Consider the following 17,463-nt stretch of genomic DNA (forward strand, 5'->3'; position numbering starts at 1 on the left):
TGTTTGATGGGACAGTGTAGAGGGAGCTTTACTCTGTATCTAACCCCCTGTACCTACCCTGGGGGTGTTTGATGGACAGTGTAGAGGGAGCTTTACTCTGCACCTTGCTCATGCTGTATCTGCCCTGTGAGTGGCCACGACGCAGTGTCTGACCCTCCACATACATTGTGCCTGATAACTGTGCTCTCTTACCATCACCTGTGCTGATCAAGAGACCGAGCTCCTGGCTGGAGACCCACTGGTGGCAGCCCAGATGGTAGAAAAAGATATCGCCATCGTAACACTTCTCCTCCTGATAGTGAATGTGAACATTACCCCCTAAAAACCGGGAAAACAGCATCAGGTTAAATGCTCTCAGCACTCGCACATTCCTCCTGTGATCTTCCATCCTCCCACCAGGCCCCAGCAGGGAAAGGGTGCAGGAGCTGCACGATGGAACCTCAGGACACTGCCCCTCCCCTGAAGGTCCTGACTCTCTCTCCCTTCCCCTGACGGTGCTGACTCTCTTCCCCCCTCCCCTGAAGGTGCTGACTCTCTCCCCCCTCCCCTGAAGGTGCTGATTCTCTCCCCCCTCCCCTGAAGTTGCTGACTCTCTCCCCCCTCCCCTGAAGATCCTGACTCTCTACCCCCCCTCCCCTGAAGTTGCTGACTCTCCCCCCTCCCCTGAAGGTGCTGACTCTCTACCCCCCCTCCCCTGAAGTTGCTGACTCTCCCCCCTCCCCTGAAGGTGCTGACTCTCTACCCCCCCTCCCCTGAAGTTGCTGACTCTCCCCCCTCCCCTGAAGGTGCTGATTCTCTCCCCCCTCCCCTGAAGGTGCTGACTCTCTCCCCCCTCCCCTGAAGGTGCTGACTCTCCCCCCTCCCCTGAAGGTGCTGACTCTCTACCCCCCCCTCCCCTGAAGGTGCTGACTCTCTACCCCCCCTCCCCTGAAGTTGCTGACTCTCCCCCCTCCCCTGAAGTTGCTGACTCTCTCCCCCCTCCCCTGAAGTTGCTGACTCTCCCCCCTCCCCTGAAGTTGCTGACTCTACCCCCACCCCTCACATAGGAACAGGAGGAGGCCATTCAGCCCCTCGTGTCTGTTCCGCCATTGAATGAGATCATGGCTGATCTGAATCCGATCTCCATTTACCACCTTGACTCCATATTCCTTAATGCAGCAACTCGCCAAGGCTTCTTCGACAGCACCTCCCAACCCCACGGCCTCTACCACCTAGACGGACAAAGGCAGCAGGCGCATGGGAACAACACCACCTGCACGTTCCCCTCCAAGTCACACACCATCCCGACTTGGAAATATATCGCCGTTCCTTCATCGTCACTGGGTCAAAATCCTGGAACTCCCTTCCTAACAGCACTGTGGGAGAACCTTCACCACACGGACTGCAGCGGTTCAAGAAGGCGGCTCACCACCACCTTCTCAAGGGCAATTAGGGATGGGCAATAAATGCCGGCCTCGCCAGCGACGCCCACATCCCATGAACAAATTTTTAAAAATACTCTTTGGCCAGCAAAAATCTATCGATCTCTGATTTAAAATTATTAATTGAGCTGGCATCTACTGCTGTTTGTGGGAGCGAGTTGCACACTGCTACCACCCTTTGCGTGTAGAAGTGTTTCATGACTTCTCTCCTGAATGGCCTGGCTGTGATTTTAAGTTGATGTGCCCTTGTCCTGGACTCTCCCACCAGCGGGAAAAGCTTCTATTTACCCTATTCCTTTCAAAATCCTAAAAACCTCGATCAAATCACCCCTTAACCTTCTATATTCCAGGGAATACAAGCCTAGTTTATGTAATCTCGCCTCGTAATCTAATCCTTGGAGCCCTGGTAACAGTCTGGTGAATCTGCACTGCACTCCTTCCAAGGCCAATATATCCTTTCCAAGGTGCGGTGTCCAGAACACTACACAGTACTCCAGATGTGGTCCAACCAGGGCTTTATACAGCTGTAGCAAAACTTCCTCCCCTTTATATTCTAGCCCTCTGGTTATAAAGGCCAACATTCTGGCCTCTTGCGCATCCCTGATTTTAATCGCTCCACCATTGGCGGCCGTGCCTTCAGCTGCCGAGGCCCGAAGCCTCTCTATCTCACTCTCCTCCTTTAAGGCACTCTCCCATCTCCTGAAGGTGATGACACTCTCCCCCTCCCAGAAACCCCCAGACTCACCATACACCACCATGTAGTTGCCTATTATCGTGGCAGAGTGAAAGGCTCGCTCTCTCGGGCTGTTCGGGGACTGGTCAGATTTGAAATTGGTCCAGTAACGGAGGTCAATGTGGAAGGCATCAGTCGTGTTCGTCCGATAGCTGAACCTGTGGGAGAGAAGCAGCAGAGTCCAGAACAACCAGCCCTGCGCTGGTCTCTTTAAATACAAAACCACACAATCACAGTCAGAGGGGACAGGTCAGGTCTGCATCCTTGTGGGACACGCTGTACATGGGTGTGTCTCCCTCTGGGGAGAGTGTACACGGGGCGTGTCCCTCTGGAGAGAGTTGGTCACAGGGTGCGTCCCTCTGGGAACAGTGTACACACAGTATACGAGGTGTGTCCCTCTGGGAACAGTGTACACACTGGAAATGGTCCCCCTCACCTGTGTACTCCCAACCCCCGCCCCATGAACTCACATCCTCCCCTCCCACTCACTGTACCTCACCCTGCCCCGTGATACCCACCCAGTTTGTCCCCCCTGCCCCCCATACCGTGTAAACCCCCCGCCCTTACCGTGCTGAGACCCGATGCCCCCCATGTACGAGCAGCATGCGCGATGCGGGATGGAAGACCATGGAGTGACCGGACACGGCTGGGCTTCTCCCTCCAGTGGGAACCACTTCCTCCCAGATCCGCCTCCCCACGTCAAACCGGAACATCTGAGCACTAAACCTGTCCAACCCCGTCCGACCTGAGGGGCAAAGACAGCAAACGTTACACACGAGAAACGAAGACTTGGATTCTTTTTTGTTTTCGATGATTTTCTGTCAAACCTTTAGGAGATGTTACTGCTTGGAATTGAACACTTTGCACTAAAGCACCAACATCAGCAGGGGAGGTACAGAGTAAAGCTCCCTCTACACTGTCCCATCAAACACTCCCAGGGCAGGTACAGGGGGTTAGATACAGAGTAAAGCTCCCTCTACACTGTCCCGTCAAACACTCCCAGGGTCAGGTACAGGGTTAGAGACAGAGTAAAGCTCCCTCTACACTGTCCCATCAAACACTCCCAGGGCAGGTACAGGGGGTTAGATACAGAGTAAAGCTCCCTCTACACTGTCCCATCAAACACTCCCAGGGCAGGTACAGGGGGTTAGATACAGAGTAAAGCTCCCTCTACACTGTCCCGTCAAACACTCCCAGGGTCAGGTACAGGGTTAGAGACAGAGTAAAGCTCCCTCTACACTGTCCCATCAAACACTCCCAGGGCAGGTACAGGGGGTTAGATACAGAGTAAAGCTCCCTCTACACTGTCCCATCAAACACTCCCAGAGCAGGTACAGGGGGTTAGATACAGAGTAAAGCTCCCTCTACACTGTCCCATCAAACACTCCCAGGGCAGGTACAGCACGGGTTAGATACAGAGTAAAGCTCCCTCTACACTGTCCCATCAAACACACCCAGGGCAGGTACAGGGTTAGATACAGAGTAAAGCTCCCTCTACACTGTCCCATCAAACACTCCCAGGGCAGGTACAGGGGGTTAGATACAGAGTAAAGCTCCCTCTACACTATCCCATCAAACACTCCCAGGTCAGGTACAGGGTTAGATACAGAGTAAAAGCTCCCTCTACACTGTCCCATCAAACACTCCCAGGGCAGGTACAGGGTTAGATACAGAGTAAAGCTCCCTCTACACTGTCCATCAAACACTCCCAGGGCAGGTACAGGGTTAGATACAGAGTAAAGCTCCCTCTACACTGTCCATCAAACACTCCCAGGGCAGGTACAGGGTTAGATACAGAGTAAAGCTCCCTCTACACTGTCCATCAAACACTCCCAGGGCAGGTACATGGGGTTAGATGCAGAGTAAAGCTCCCTCTACATTGCCACAATATTGTTTCTTAGCCCGATGGGACTGACCCCATCTGTACTAAAATGACATTTCCAACTCCCACAGATTTGCCCAATGGATTGGTTTGGTCCTGTCGGTTTATGCCCACAAGCTGCAGGTTGGCACTGTACCACATCCAGCCAGTCGTGTCCTTCAGCCCACCAGTTGGAGCTGGAATGGGTTCTGCTTAAGGGAGCACCGGGTGTTTACCCAGACTGTCACCAACACCTGGTCCTGGTGTCACGACTGCTACACTGCAGGTGGCTCCTGTGATCACTGAATTATCCAGGCCCAATAATCCACAGTCTGGGGGCTTCCAATTAAACAATCAAAGTGAATCAGTAATGAAACCAGGGAGAGCATTGAACACACTCACCTCAATACACATCCAGGTATTGGTCCATCACAGGGAGTTGTAAACAATTTTACAACACCAAGTTATAGTCCAGCAATTTTATTTTAAATTCACAAGCTTTCGGAGATTTTCTCCTTCCTCAGGTAAATGTTTACCTGAGGAAGGAGAAAATCTCCGAAAGCTTGTGAATTTAAAATAAAATTGCTGGACTATAACTTGGTGTTGTAAAATTGTTTACAATTGTCAACCCCAGTCCATCACCGGCATCTCCACATCATCACAGGGAGAGCATTGAACACACTCACCTCAATACACATCCAGGTATTGGTCCATCACAGGGAGAGCACTGAACACACTCACCTCAATACACATCCAGGTATTGGTCCATCACAGGGAGAGTGCTGAACACACTCACCTCAATACACATCCAGGTATTGGTCCATCACAGGGAGAGCATTGAACACACTCACCTCAATACACATCCAGGTATTGGTCCATCACAGGGAGAGTGCTGAACACACTCACCTCAATACACATCCAGGTATTGGTCCATCACAGGGAGAGTGCTGAACACACTCACCTCAATACACATCCAGGTATTGGTCCATCACAGGGAGAGTGCTGAACACACTCACCTCAATACACATCCAGGTATTGGTCCATCACAGGGAGAGTGCTGAACACACTCACCTCAATACACATCCAGGTATTGGTCCATCACAGGGAGAGCATTGAACACACTCACCTCAATACACATCCAGGTATTGGTCCATCACAGAGAGAGCACTGAACACACTCACCTCAATACACATCCAGGTATTGGTCCATCACAGGGAGAGTGCTGAACACACTCACCTCAATACACATCCAGGTATTGGTCCATCACAGGGAGAGTGCTGAACACACTCACCTCAATACACATCCAGGTATTGGTCCATCACAGGGAGAGTGCTGAACACACTCACCTCAATACACATCCAGGTATTGGTCCATCACAGGGACAGTGCTGAACACACTCACCTCAATACACATCCAGGTATTGGTCCATCACAGGGACAGTGCTGAATACACTCACCTCAATACACATCCAGGTATTGGTCCATCACAGGGAGAGTGCTGAACACACTCACCTCAATACACATCCAGGTATTGGTCCATCACAGGGAGAGCACTGAACACACTCACCTCAATACACATACGGTATTGGTCCATCACAGGGACAGTGCTGAACACACTCACCTCAATACACATCCAGGTATTGGTCCATCACAGGGAGAGTGCTGAACACACTCACCTCAATACACATCCAGGTATTGGTCCATCACAGGGAGAGCACTGAACACACTCACCTCAATACACATCCAGGTATTGGTCCATCACAGGGACAGTGCTGAACACACTCACCTCAATACACATCCAGGTATTGGTCCATCACAGGGAGAGTGCTGAACACACTCACCTCAATACACATCCAGGTATTGGTCCATCACAGGGAGAGCACTGAACACACTCACCTCAATACACATCCAGGTATTGGTCCATCACAGGGAGAGTGCTGAACACACTCACCTCAATACACATCCAGGTATTGGTCCATCACAGGGAGAGCACTGAACACACTCACCTCCATACACATACAGGTATTGGTCGACCACCGTAGCAGCATGTGACGCCAGCCCTGACGGGCTCTGGGAATTCACTGCCGAAAGCAGCCTCCAGCTCTCGGGCACCGGTTCATATAGCCAGACATCATTGGCCAGAGACCCATCTGACAACTGGCCGCCAAACAGCAGCATGTTTCCCTTCCACTCGACGGCACTGTGAGAGTGTCGGGCAGGCTGCAAGGAGAGAGCACAAGAGTGTCTGAGGACCGACAGAGCAGCATGTAGACTGACACTGCGGGGTGGGGTGTGACTTACCGGAGAGGGGCTGAGTTCACTCCGATACCACTGGTTACTTGTGAAGTTGTACCTAATGAGGTCACCCAGGACTTCATTCAGATCAAACCCTGCAAAGCGCACAGTGAATTAGACTTTTAACTGCAAACAGGTCTGTGTACTTCAACGGCACAAGAACAATATTCAAGCAAAGATAAACCAGCAAGAAAGACTGCAACAAAAATACCTACAGCACGGGTTAGAGAGTAAAGCTCCCTCGACACTGTGCCATCAAACACTCCCAGGGCAGGTACAGGGAGTTAGATACAGAGTAAAGCTCCCTCTACACTGTCCCGTCAAACACTCCCAGGGCAGGTACAGCACGGGTTAGATACAGAGTAAAGCTCCCTCTACACTGTTCCGTCAAACACTCCCAGGGCAGGTACAGGGGGTTAGATACAGAGTAAAGCTCCCTCTACACTGTCCCGTCAAACACTCCCAGGGCAGGTACAGGGGGTTAGATACAGAGTAAAGCTCCCTCTACACTGTCCCGTCAAACACTCCCAGGGCAGGTACAGCACGGGTTAGATACAGAGTAAAGCTCCCTCTACACTGTCCCGTCAAACACTCCCAGGGCAGGTACAGGGGGTTAGATACAGAGTAAAGCTCCCTCTACACTGTCCCATCAAACACTCCCAGGGCAGGTACAGCACGGGTTAGATACAGAGTAAAGCTCCCCCTACACTGTCCCGTCAAACACTCCCAGGGCAGGTACAGGGGGTTAGATACAGAGTAAAGCTCCCTCTACACTGTCCCGTCAAACACTCCCAGAGCAAGTACAGGGGGTTAGATACAGAGTAAAAGCTCCCTCTACACTGTGCCATCAAACACTCCCAGGGCAGGTACAGGAGTTTAGATACAGAGTAAAGCTCCCTCTACACTGTCCCGTCAAACACTCCCAGGGCAGGTACAGGGGGTTAGATACAGAGTAAAGCTCCCTCTACACTGTCCCATCAAACACTCCCAGGGCAGGTACAGGAGTTTAGATACAGAGTAAAGCTCCCTCTACACTGTCCCGTCAAACACTCCCAGGGCAGGTACAGGGGGTTAGATACAGAGTAAAGCTCCCTCTACACTGTCCCGTCAAACACTCCCAGGGCAGGTACAGGAGTTTAGATACAGAGTAAAGCTCCCTCTACACTGTCCCATCAAACACTCCCAGGGCAGGTACAGGGGGTTAGATACAGAGTAAAGCTCCCTCTACACTGTGCCATCAAACACTCCCAGGGCAGGTACAGAGTAAATCTGTGCACCCAAACTTTAGGAAGGTGACGGGTGAATTACAAGAGGTGATGCGGAGACCTACCACCAAATATGTAGAGCGAGTTGGTGGTATTTAAGAAGGTGCCAGCAGCCGCTGTGCGTGCCACGTACTCCTGGTCCGATCTGCTGACGTTGTACCAGCTGCCTGCACTCTGGTTGTCGTTGAGTGAAAGGTCACAGTTGTGACCTATGAACCCTGATTGGCACTGGCAATGCTGTGTCTGTGTGAAAGAGAAAAATCCTTCAGACAAGAGCCAAATTAGAACCAACGACTAATCCCACTGTCGCCCTCTCCCCACATCAATCCCAAACTAATCCCACTGTCGCCCTCTCCCCACATCAATCCCAAACTAATCCCACTGTCGCCCTCTCCCCACATCAATCCCAAACTAATCCCACTGTCACCCTCTCCCCACATCAATCCCAAATTAATCCCACTGTCGCCCTCTCCCCACATCAATCCCAAACTAATCCCACTGTCACCCTCTCCCCACATCAATCCCAAACTAATCCCACTGTCGCCCTCTCCCCACATCAATCCCAAACTAATCCCACTGTCACCCTCTCCCCACATCAATCCCAAACTAATCCCACTGTCGCCCTCTCCCCACATCAATCCCAAACTAATCCCACTGTCGCCCTCTCCCCACATCAATCCCAAACTAATCCCACTGTCGCCCTCTCCCCACATCAATCCCAAACTAATCCCACTGTCACCCTCTCCCCACATCAATCCCAAACTAATCCCACTGTCACACTCTCCCCACATCAATCCCAAACTAATCCCACTGTCACCCTCTCCCCACATCAATCCCAAACTAATCCCACTGTCACCCTCTCCCCACATCAATCCCAAACTAATCCCACTGTCACCCTCTCCCCACATCAATCCCAAACTAATCCCACTGTCACCCTCTCCCCACATCAATCCCAAACTAATCCCACTGTCGCCCTCTCCCCACATCAATCCCAAACTAATCCCACTGTCGCCCTCTCCCCACATCAATCCCAAACTAATCCCACTGTCACCCTCTCCCCACATCAATCCCAAACTAATCCCACTGTCACCCTCTCCCCACATCAATCCCAAACTAATCCCACTGTCGCCCTCTCCCCACATCAATCCCAAACTAATCCCACTGTCGCCCTCTCCCCACATCAATCCCAAACTAATCCCACTGTCGCCCTCTCCCCACATCCCCGCATCAATCCCAAACTAATCCCACTGTCACCCTCTCCCCACATCCCCGCATCAATCCCAAACTAATCCCACTGTCACCCTCTCCCCGCATCAATCCCAAACTAATCCCAAGGTCGCCCTCTCCCCACATCAATCCAAAACTAATCGCACTGTCACACTCTCCCCACATCCCTGTATCAATCCCAAATTAATCCCATTGTCCCACTCTCCCCATAGGCCCTGTATCAATCCCAAACTAATCCCACTGCCCCGCTCTCTCCCCTTAGCCCTGTATCAATCCCAACCTAATCCCACTGCCCCGCTCTCTCCCCATGTTCCTGTCTCAATCCCAAACTAATCCCACTGTCCCACTCTCTCCCCATAGCCCTGTATCAATCCCAAACTAATCCCACTGCCCCACTCTCTCCCCCAAACTAATCCCACTGTCCCACTCTCTCCCATAGCCCTGTATCAATCCCAAACTAATCCCACTTTCCCACTCTCTCCCATAGCCCTGTATCAATCCCAAACTAATCGCACTTTCCCACTCTCTCCCATAGCCCTGTATCAATCCCAAACTAATCCCACTTTCCCACTCTCTCCCATAGCCCTGTATCAATCCCAAACTAATCCCACTTTCCCACTCTCTCCCATAGTCCTGTATCAATCCCAAACTAATCCCGCTGCCCCACTCTCCTCACTGCTCACATATCTTTGGCCCTGGTCTGTCCACCCTTTCTCTCAGTATGCTTTTGTTTTTAATCTTTTTATGATAATCTCATTACCCTTTATGTTCCTGGCAGTGTTTTCATGTCCTCTCTTACCCCTCCTTTTCCCCTTCTCTTCTCTTCACCTGTTACTACCCTTAATGTTGCCGTGGGTCTCTCCCTCGGACTCTCTATTTCTCCAATCGCCCACAGGCCTTCGCCACAGCCTGGCTGGGATCTTGTTAGGTTTCACCCTAACCACCTTGCACTTTAATATTTCCCACCGCTGCTCTGCTGTTTCATGTGCCAGCTTCCCTCTCCGATTAACCTGGGCTTTCACCCTCCCAACCATCCTGTATCCCAGCCCAACACCAGAACTGAATTACTGTAACAGTAATTACGCTCTGATCACCAACCGCTGAATGTTTTACCTTCTGTTCACTGAATTGTCCCAGATCGCACCCCCAGAACCAGGTCCAATGCTGCACCTTCCCTTTCGCTTTCCAGTTTCAGGACTGGGAAAGAGAGCCTCCCCATTCAGACCAGCACTGCGGCACTATCCCTCTCGACCTCCGAATAAATCACCCCACCCTTACCCCAACACACTGTCCGTGCGACAGACAATAATCACTGCAGTTCTGGACGTCACAGGCGTCTCCACTCCATCCCGAGTCACACGTGCAGGTCCCTGCGAGGTCACACGTCCCGTGACCAGAGCACCCCATGGGACAGAGAGTGAAAATATACGTCGCGTTAAATCCCAGCAGGTTGTAATTGGCATCACTGAACAGGTGGAGCAGCATCTGAGGACAGAGAGACACATAAAGGATCGGACTCAGAGCACCGGAGTCTGTCATACCACACTCGCCCCGCCGGCCCGCAGCCGCCCATGCACTCCCGCCGGCCGCCCTCGCACGCCCGCCGGCCCGCAGCCGGCCTCGCACGCCCGCCGGCGGCCCTCGCACGCCCGCCGGCCCGCAGCCGCCCTCGCACGCCTGCCGGCCGCCCTCGCGCGCCCGCCGGCCCGCAGCCGCCCCCGCACGCCCGCCGGCCCGCAGCCGCCCCCGCACGCCCGCCGGCCCGCAGCCGCCCCCGCACACCCGCCGTCCCGCAGCCGTCCTCGCACGCCCGCTGCCGCCCTCGCACGCCCGCCGGCCCGCAGCCGCCCCCGCACGCCCGCCGGCCCGCAGCCGCCCCCGCACGCCCGCCGGCCCGCAGCCGCCCCCGCACACCCGCCGTCCCGCAGCCGTCCTCGCACGCCCGCCGGCCCGCAGCCGCCCCCGCACGCCCGCCGGCCCGCAGCCGCCCCCGCACGCCTGCTGCCGCCCTCGCACACCCGCCGTCCCGCAGCCGTCCTCGCACGCCCGCCGCCGCCCTCGCACACCCGCTGGCCCGCAGCCGCCCCCGCACGCCCGCAGCCGCCGGCCCGCAGCCGCCCTCGCACGCCCGCCGCCGCCCTCGCACGCCCGCCGGCCCGCAGCCGCCCTCGCACGCCCGCCGGCCCGCAGCCGCCCTCCGGCCCGCAGCCGCCCCCGCACGCCCGCCGGCCCGCAGCCGCCCCCGCACACCCGCCGTCCCGCAGCCGTCCTCGCACGCCCGCTGCCGCCCTCGCACGCCCGCCGGCCCGCAGCCGCCCCCGCACGCCCGCCGGCCCGCAGCCGCCCCCGCACGCCTGCTGCCGCCCTCGCACACCCGCCGTCCCGCAGCCGTCCTCGCACGCCCACCGCCGCCCTCGCACACCCGCCGGCCCGCAGCCGCCCCCGCACGCCCGCAGCCGCCGGCCCGGAGCCGCACTCGCACGCCCGCCGCCGCCCTCGCACGCCCGCCGGCCCGCAGCCGCCCTCGCACGCCCGCCGGCCCGCAGCCGCCCTCCGGCCCGCAGCCGCCGTCGCACGCCCGCCGGCCCGCAACCGCCCTCGCACGCCCGCCTCCGCCATCGCAGGCCCGCCGGCCCGCAGCCGCCCCCGCACGGGCCGGCCCGCAGCTGCCCACGCACGCCCGCCGGCCCGCAGCCTCCCTCGCACGCCGGCCGGCCCGCAACCGCCCTCGCACACCCGCCTCCGCCATCGCAGGCCCGCCGGCCCGCAGCCGCCCCCGCACGGGCCGGCCCGCAGCTGCCCACGCACGCCCGCCGGCCCGCAGCCGCCCTCGCACGCACGCACGCCGCCGCGCCCCCGCAGCCGCCCTCGCACGCCCGCCGTCGCACACCCGCCGGCCACCCTCGCACGCCCGCCGGCCCGCAGCCACCCTCGCACACCAGCTGACTCACAACCGCAGTCACACAGCCACTCACACCCCCGACCCACGGCGAGGATTTCACTGACCTTTCCTGACTGTGCCTCGATGGGCTCTGGCAGTGAGTTCCCACTCAGACTGGCGAGGAGGGGGCTGCTGTACGAGTCGCCGTCGTAAATGAAGAGGTAATCGTAGGTGCACTCAGTGTCCAGGAACATGAAGGTGAGAACGATGCGGAAACTGCTGTTTGGGGCTTTAAACAAACAAACTTCGCATCAACTCGGCGTAAAAACACAACAGGCTGAGCTCCAGGCTCGCCCTGCTCCAGGGACCAGCAGTGGCCACAGTGCTGTTTGTACAAGAGAATCAGCGAGACTTGGCACTGGGGTGGCACCATAGAACCACACAAGGTCACAGGAGAAATGGAGGCCATCTGGCCCATCGAGCTCATGCCGGCTCCTTGCTGGAACAATCCAGAACTAACTGCGCCGCTCTCTCCCCATAGCCCTGCGTCATTGGCAGGTGACAGGCCAGAGGTAACCCTCCTGCACAGGGCAGTCTGTGTAATAAATTGGATAGCCCAGTGGTGAAGGATAGAATACTAGAGCTCGATCTTCAGTTGCTTCCAAGCCTTTATTCACAGAGCTCCACATTACACACTGTGCACCCCCTCGATAAGCTCTCCTATAAATGGATACGAGAGTCCCCAATTGATACGCACCACCTGAATACAATTAACACTATAAATCACATGGATACATACACCCCTCCTGCCCATCGCTGCTTCCCCCGTCTCCTGCCGGAAAGAGGATGTGTGTCGGTGTGAGGTGAGTATTGGGCTCCCCAGTGACTGGGCTCACTCACAAACACTGGCCCTAAATCGGAGGGACAGCAGGGCCTCCTACGCCCAGCCAACAGTCCCCAGTAAGAGCCAATGTCTTCAGGAGTTGAATGGAGAGAATTCAACCGTGAAAATTTTAAATAGGAACATAGGAACAGGAGGAGGCCTTTCAGCCCCTCGAGCCTGCTCCGCCATTCAATAAGATCATGGCTGATCTGATCTTAACCTCAAATCTGAAGAACACAAGAAGTAGGAGTAGGAGCAGGACCCGGCCACTCAGCCCCTGGGCCCTCTCCGCCACCCACAGGGCCTTGACCGATCCGAGCTCAGCTTCATGTCCAATTTCCTGCCCGCTCCCCGTAACCCCTAATTCCCTTTACTTCTAGGAAACTGTCTATTTCTGTTTTAAATTTATTCAATGATGTAGCTTCCACAGCTTCCCGGGGCAGCAAATTCCACAGACCTACTACCCTCTGAGTGAAGAAGTTTCTCCTCATCTCAGTTTTGAAAGAGCAGCCCCTTATTCTAAGATTATGCCCCCTAGTTCTAGTTTCACCCATCCTTGGGAACATCCTTACTGCATCCACCCGATCAAGACCCTTCACAATCTTATATGTTTCAATAAGATCGCCTCTCATTCTTCTGAACTCCAATGAGTGGAGTCCCAATCTACTCAACCTCTCCTCATATGTCCGCCCCCTCATCCCCGGGATGAGCCGAGTGAACCTTCTTTGTACTGCCTCGAGAGCAAGTATGTATTTTCTTAAGTATGGACACCAAAACTGTATGCAGTATTCCAGGTGCAGTCTCACCAATACCTTATATAACTGCAGCAATACCTCCCTGTTTTTATATTCTATCCCCCTAGCAATAAAAGCCAACATTCCGTTGGCCTTCTTGATCACCTGCTGCACCTGCAAACTAACTTTTTGATTTTCTTGCACTAGGACCCCCAGATCCCTTTGTACTGCAGTACTTTCCAGTTTCTCGCCATTAAGATAATAACTTGCTCTCTGATTTTTCCCGCCAAAGTGCATAACCTCACATTTTCATTAAGGTTCCCTTATCTAACAGTTTTGAAATTCTCAATTGACTCCCAGTCTCAACAGCTTTTGGGGGAGAGAGTTCCAGATTCCCACTCCCCTTTGTGTGAAGAAGTGCTTCCTGACATCACCCCTGAACGGCCTAGCTCTAATTTTAAGGTTTTCCCCCTTGTTCTGGACTCCCCCCACCAGAGGAAATAGTTTCTCTCTATCTACCCTATAAAATTCCTTAATTAAACAATTCAATTAGATCACCCTTTAATCTTCCATATCCAACGGAATACAAGCCCAGTCTGTGCAACCTGTCCTCGTAATTTAACCCTTTTAGCCCCGGTATCATTCTGGTGAATCTGCGCTGCACCCCCTCCAAGGCCAGTATCTCCTTCCTGAGGGGCGGGGCCCAGAACTGAACCCAGTTCTCCAGATGGGCTCTAACCAGAGCTCTGTACAGCTGTAACACAACTTCACCCCTTTGTATTCCAGCCGCATGGAGATTAAGAAACAGCATCCTGGTAATTCAGTGGCTGTGATGTTCTTCAGGACGACCCATAGTTATGAAAAGCACTGTATCAATGCATGTTCTCCTTAATAGCAGGTACACAAACACACGCCCAGGAAAACTCACCTCGGATGAGCCACTCGCAGTTCCCGTTGACAGAGTAATTCCCGGGCCCGTCAGTCACGTAGCCTGGCTCTTGATACAGGAGCTGCCGCTGCCCTTTGCACTCTCCAGCTCGTGCTCTGCGAGACAGCAGCAGCACGAGAAACACAAGCCCGTCCAACATCCTCAACCTCTTAGTGTGCACACACCACAGGGCCACCCCCATTCTGTGCTCTCTGTGGGGGGTCACGGGGCGGCTCGAACCCGCTGACGATTGGCTGACCGACTGAGGTCAATCACTTGGATCGGGAGGGTCAAAGGTCAGGTCCATCGTGTGCTGAAAAGGAACAAGCAATGTTTAAGGATAACAACTGCACTCAGCAACATCTGATACAGGTGTATCTGTGCACAGAATTCTGCACCATGCCAGGGTCTGTGTGTAAAGTAATATATTATGTGTACTAATAGTGTATGCACACAAATCTTTGAAGGTGGCAGGACCAGAGAAGGCTGTTAAAAAAGCATACGGGATCCTGGGCTTTATAGAGGCACAGAGTACAAAAGCAAGGAAGTGATGCTAAACCTTTATAAAACACTGGTTAGGCCTCAGCTGGAGTATTGTGTCCAATTCTGGGCACCGCACTTTAGGAAGGATGTCAAGGCCTTGGAGAGGGTGCAGAGGAGATTTACTGGAATGGTCCCAGGGATGAGGGACCTCAGTTATGTGGAGAGACTGGAGAAGCTGGGATTGTTCTCCTCAGAGCAGAGAAGGTTAAGGGGAGATTTGATGGAGGGGTTCAAAGTAATGAACGTTTTTGATAGTGTAAATAAAGAGAAACTGTTTCCAGTGGCAGAAGGGTCGGTAACCATAATATGATTAGGCAGAGTCAACATGATTTTATGAAAGGGAAATCGTGTTTGACGAATTTATTCGAGTTTTTTGAGGATGTAACTAGCAGGGTAGATAAAGGGGAACCAGTGGATGTCATATATTTAGATTTTCAAAAAGCTTTCGATAAGGTGCCACATAAAAGGTTGTCACACAAGATAAGAGCTCATGGGATTGTGGGTGATATATTAGCATGGATAGAGGATTGGTTAACGGACAGAAAACAGAGAGTAGGAATAAAGGGGTCATTCTCAGGTTGGCAGGCTGTAACTAGTGGGGTGCCACAAGGATCAGTGCTTGGGCCTCAGCTATTTACAATCTATATTAATGACTTAGATGAAGGGACCGAGTGTAATGGATCTCAGTTTGCTGACGATACAAAGCTAGGTGGGAAAGTAAGCTGTGAGGAGGACACAGAGAGTCTGCAAAGGGATATAGACAGGTTAAGTGAGTGGGCAAGAAGGTGGCAGATCGAGTTTAATGTGGGGAAATATGAGGTTATTCACTTCGGTAGGAAGAATAGAAAAACAGAATATTTTTTAATTGGTGAGAAACTATTAAATGTTGGTGTTCAGAGTGATTTTGGGTGTCCTTGTACAAGAAACACAGAAAGTTAGCATGCAGGTACAGCAAGCAATTAGGAAGGCAAATGGTACGTTGGCCTTTATTGCAAGAGGGTTGGAGTACAAGAGTAAGGAAGTCTTGCTGAATTGTACAGGGCTTTGGTGAGACCACACCTGGAGTACAGTGTACAGTTTTGGTCTCCTTATCTAAGGAAGGATATACTTGCCTTAGAGGGGGTGCAACGAAGGTTCACTAGATTGATTCCTGGGATGAGAGGGTTGTCCTGTGAGGAGAGATTGAGTAGAATGGGCCCATGCTCTCGAGTTCAGAAGAATGAGAGGTGATCTCATTGAAACATATAAGATTCTGAGGGGGCTTGATAGGGGAGATGCTGAGAGGTTGCCTCCTTGGCTGCAGAGTCTAGAACTAGGGGGCACAGTCTCAGGATAAGGGGTCGGCCATTTGGGACTGAGATGAGGAGGAATTTCTTCACTCAGAGGTTTGTGAATATTTGGAATTCTCTACCAATCAATATACAGTGTACACCACACTGTACCAATCAATAGTCATTGTGAAAACCTCACTGTACTACTCAATATTCACTGTGTATACCTCACTGTACCAATCAATATTCACTGCGTATACCTCACTGCACCAATCAATATTCACTGTGAATACTGCACTGCACCAATCAATATTCACTGCGTATACCTCACTGTACCAATCAATAATCACTGAGGACACCTCACTGTACGAATTAATATTCACTATGTATACTACAGTGTACAAGTTAATATTCACTGCGTATACCACACTGTACCAATCAATATTCACTGTTTACTGCACTGTACCAATCAATATCCACTGCTTATACCTCAGAGCCAATCAATATTCACGGTGTATACCTCACTGTACCAATTAACATTCATTGTGTATACCACACTGTACCAATCAATAATCACATTTGATTGAATTTTCGAGGAGGTGACAAGGAGGATCGATGAGGGTAGCGTAATTGATGCAGTGTACATGGATTTTAGCAAGGCTTTTGACAAGGTCCCACATGGCAGACTGGTCAAAAAAGTAAAGGCCCATAGGATCCAAGAGAGAGTGACGAGTTGGAACCAAAATTGGCTCAGTGGCAGGAAGCAAAGGGTAATGGTCGACGGGTGTTTTTGCAACTGGAAGGCAGATTCCAGTGGGGTTCCGCAGGACTTGGCACTCGGTCCCTTGCTTTTTGTGGTATATATTAACGATTTGGACTTAAATGTAGGGGGCATGATTAAGAAATTTGCGGATGACACAAAGATCGGCCGTGTGGTTGATAGTGAGGAGGAAAGCTGTAGACTGCAGGAAGATATCAATGGACTGGTCAGATGGGCAGAAAAGTGGCAAATGGAGTTCAATCCAGAGAAGTGTGAGGTAATGCATTTGGGGAGTGCAAACAAGGCGAGGGAATACACAATAAATGGGAGGATACTGAGAGGTGTAGAGGAAGTGAGGGACCTTGGAGTGCATGTCCACAGATCCCTGAAGGTAGCAGGACAAGTAGATAAGGTTGTTAAGATGGCATATGGAATACTTTCCTTTATTAGCCGAGGCATAGAATATAAGAGCAGGAAGGTTATGCTAGAACTGTAAAAAACACTAGTTAGGCCACAGCTTGAGTACTGTGTACAGTTCTGGTCGCCGCATTACAGGAAGGATGTAATTGCACTAGAGAGGGTGCAGAGGAGATTCACAAGGATGTTGCCAGGACTGGAGAATTTTAGCTATGAGGAAAGATTGGATAGGCTGGGGTTGTTTT

At 52.9% G+C, this 17,463-nt stretch overlaps 1 protein-coding gene across 1 annotated transcript in view; it reads right to left on the reverse strand.

Annotated features, from left to right (window-relative positions):
- LOC137307589 (multiple epidermal growth factor-like domains protein 8) overlaps nucleotides 1–16,204 on the reverse strand; it is a 54,040-nt gene extending 37,836 nt beyond the window's left edge. The window contains exons 1-10 of the mRNA XM_067976878.1: nucleotides 15,883–16,204; nucleotides 14,228–14,540; nucleotides 11,808–11,971; nucleotides 10,080–10,286; nucleotides 7,640–7,817; nucleotides 6,316–6,404; nucleotides 6,021–6,234; nucleotides 2,722–2,899; nucleotides 2,167–2,312; nucleotides 193–318 (exon numbers count right to left, since the gene is read on the reverse strand). Coding sequence (XP_067832979.1) covers nucleotides 193–318; nucleotides 2,167–2,312; nucleotides 2,722–2,899; nucleotides 6,021–6,234; nucleotides 6,316–6,404; nucleotides 7,640–7,817; nucleotides 10,080–10,286; nucleotides 11,808–11,971; nucleotides 14,228–14,429 — 1,504 coding nt within the window. The 5' untranslated portion in view covers nucleotides 14,430–14,540; nucleotides 15,883–16,204. The remainder of the gene's footprint in view (nucleotides 1–192; nucleotides 319–2,166; nucleotides 2,313–2,721; nucleotides 2,900–6,020; nucleotides 6,235–6,315; nucleotides 6,405–7,639; nucleotides 7,818–10,079; nucleotides 10,287–11,807; nucleotides 11,972–14,227; nucleotides 14,541–15,882) is intronic.
- Between the last annotated feature and the right edge of the window lie 1,259 nt (nucleotides 16,205–17,463).

The sequence above is a fragment of the Heptranchias perlo genome, unplaced genomic scaffold, assembly GCF_035084215.1.
Source record: "Heptranchias perlo isolate sHepPer1 unplaced genomic scaffold, sHepPer1.hap1 HAP1_SCAFFOLD_1058, whole genome shotgun sequence".
NCBI lineage: Eukaryota > Metazoa > Chordata > Chondrichthyes > Hexanchiformes > Hexanchidae > Heptranchias > Heptranchias perlo.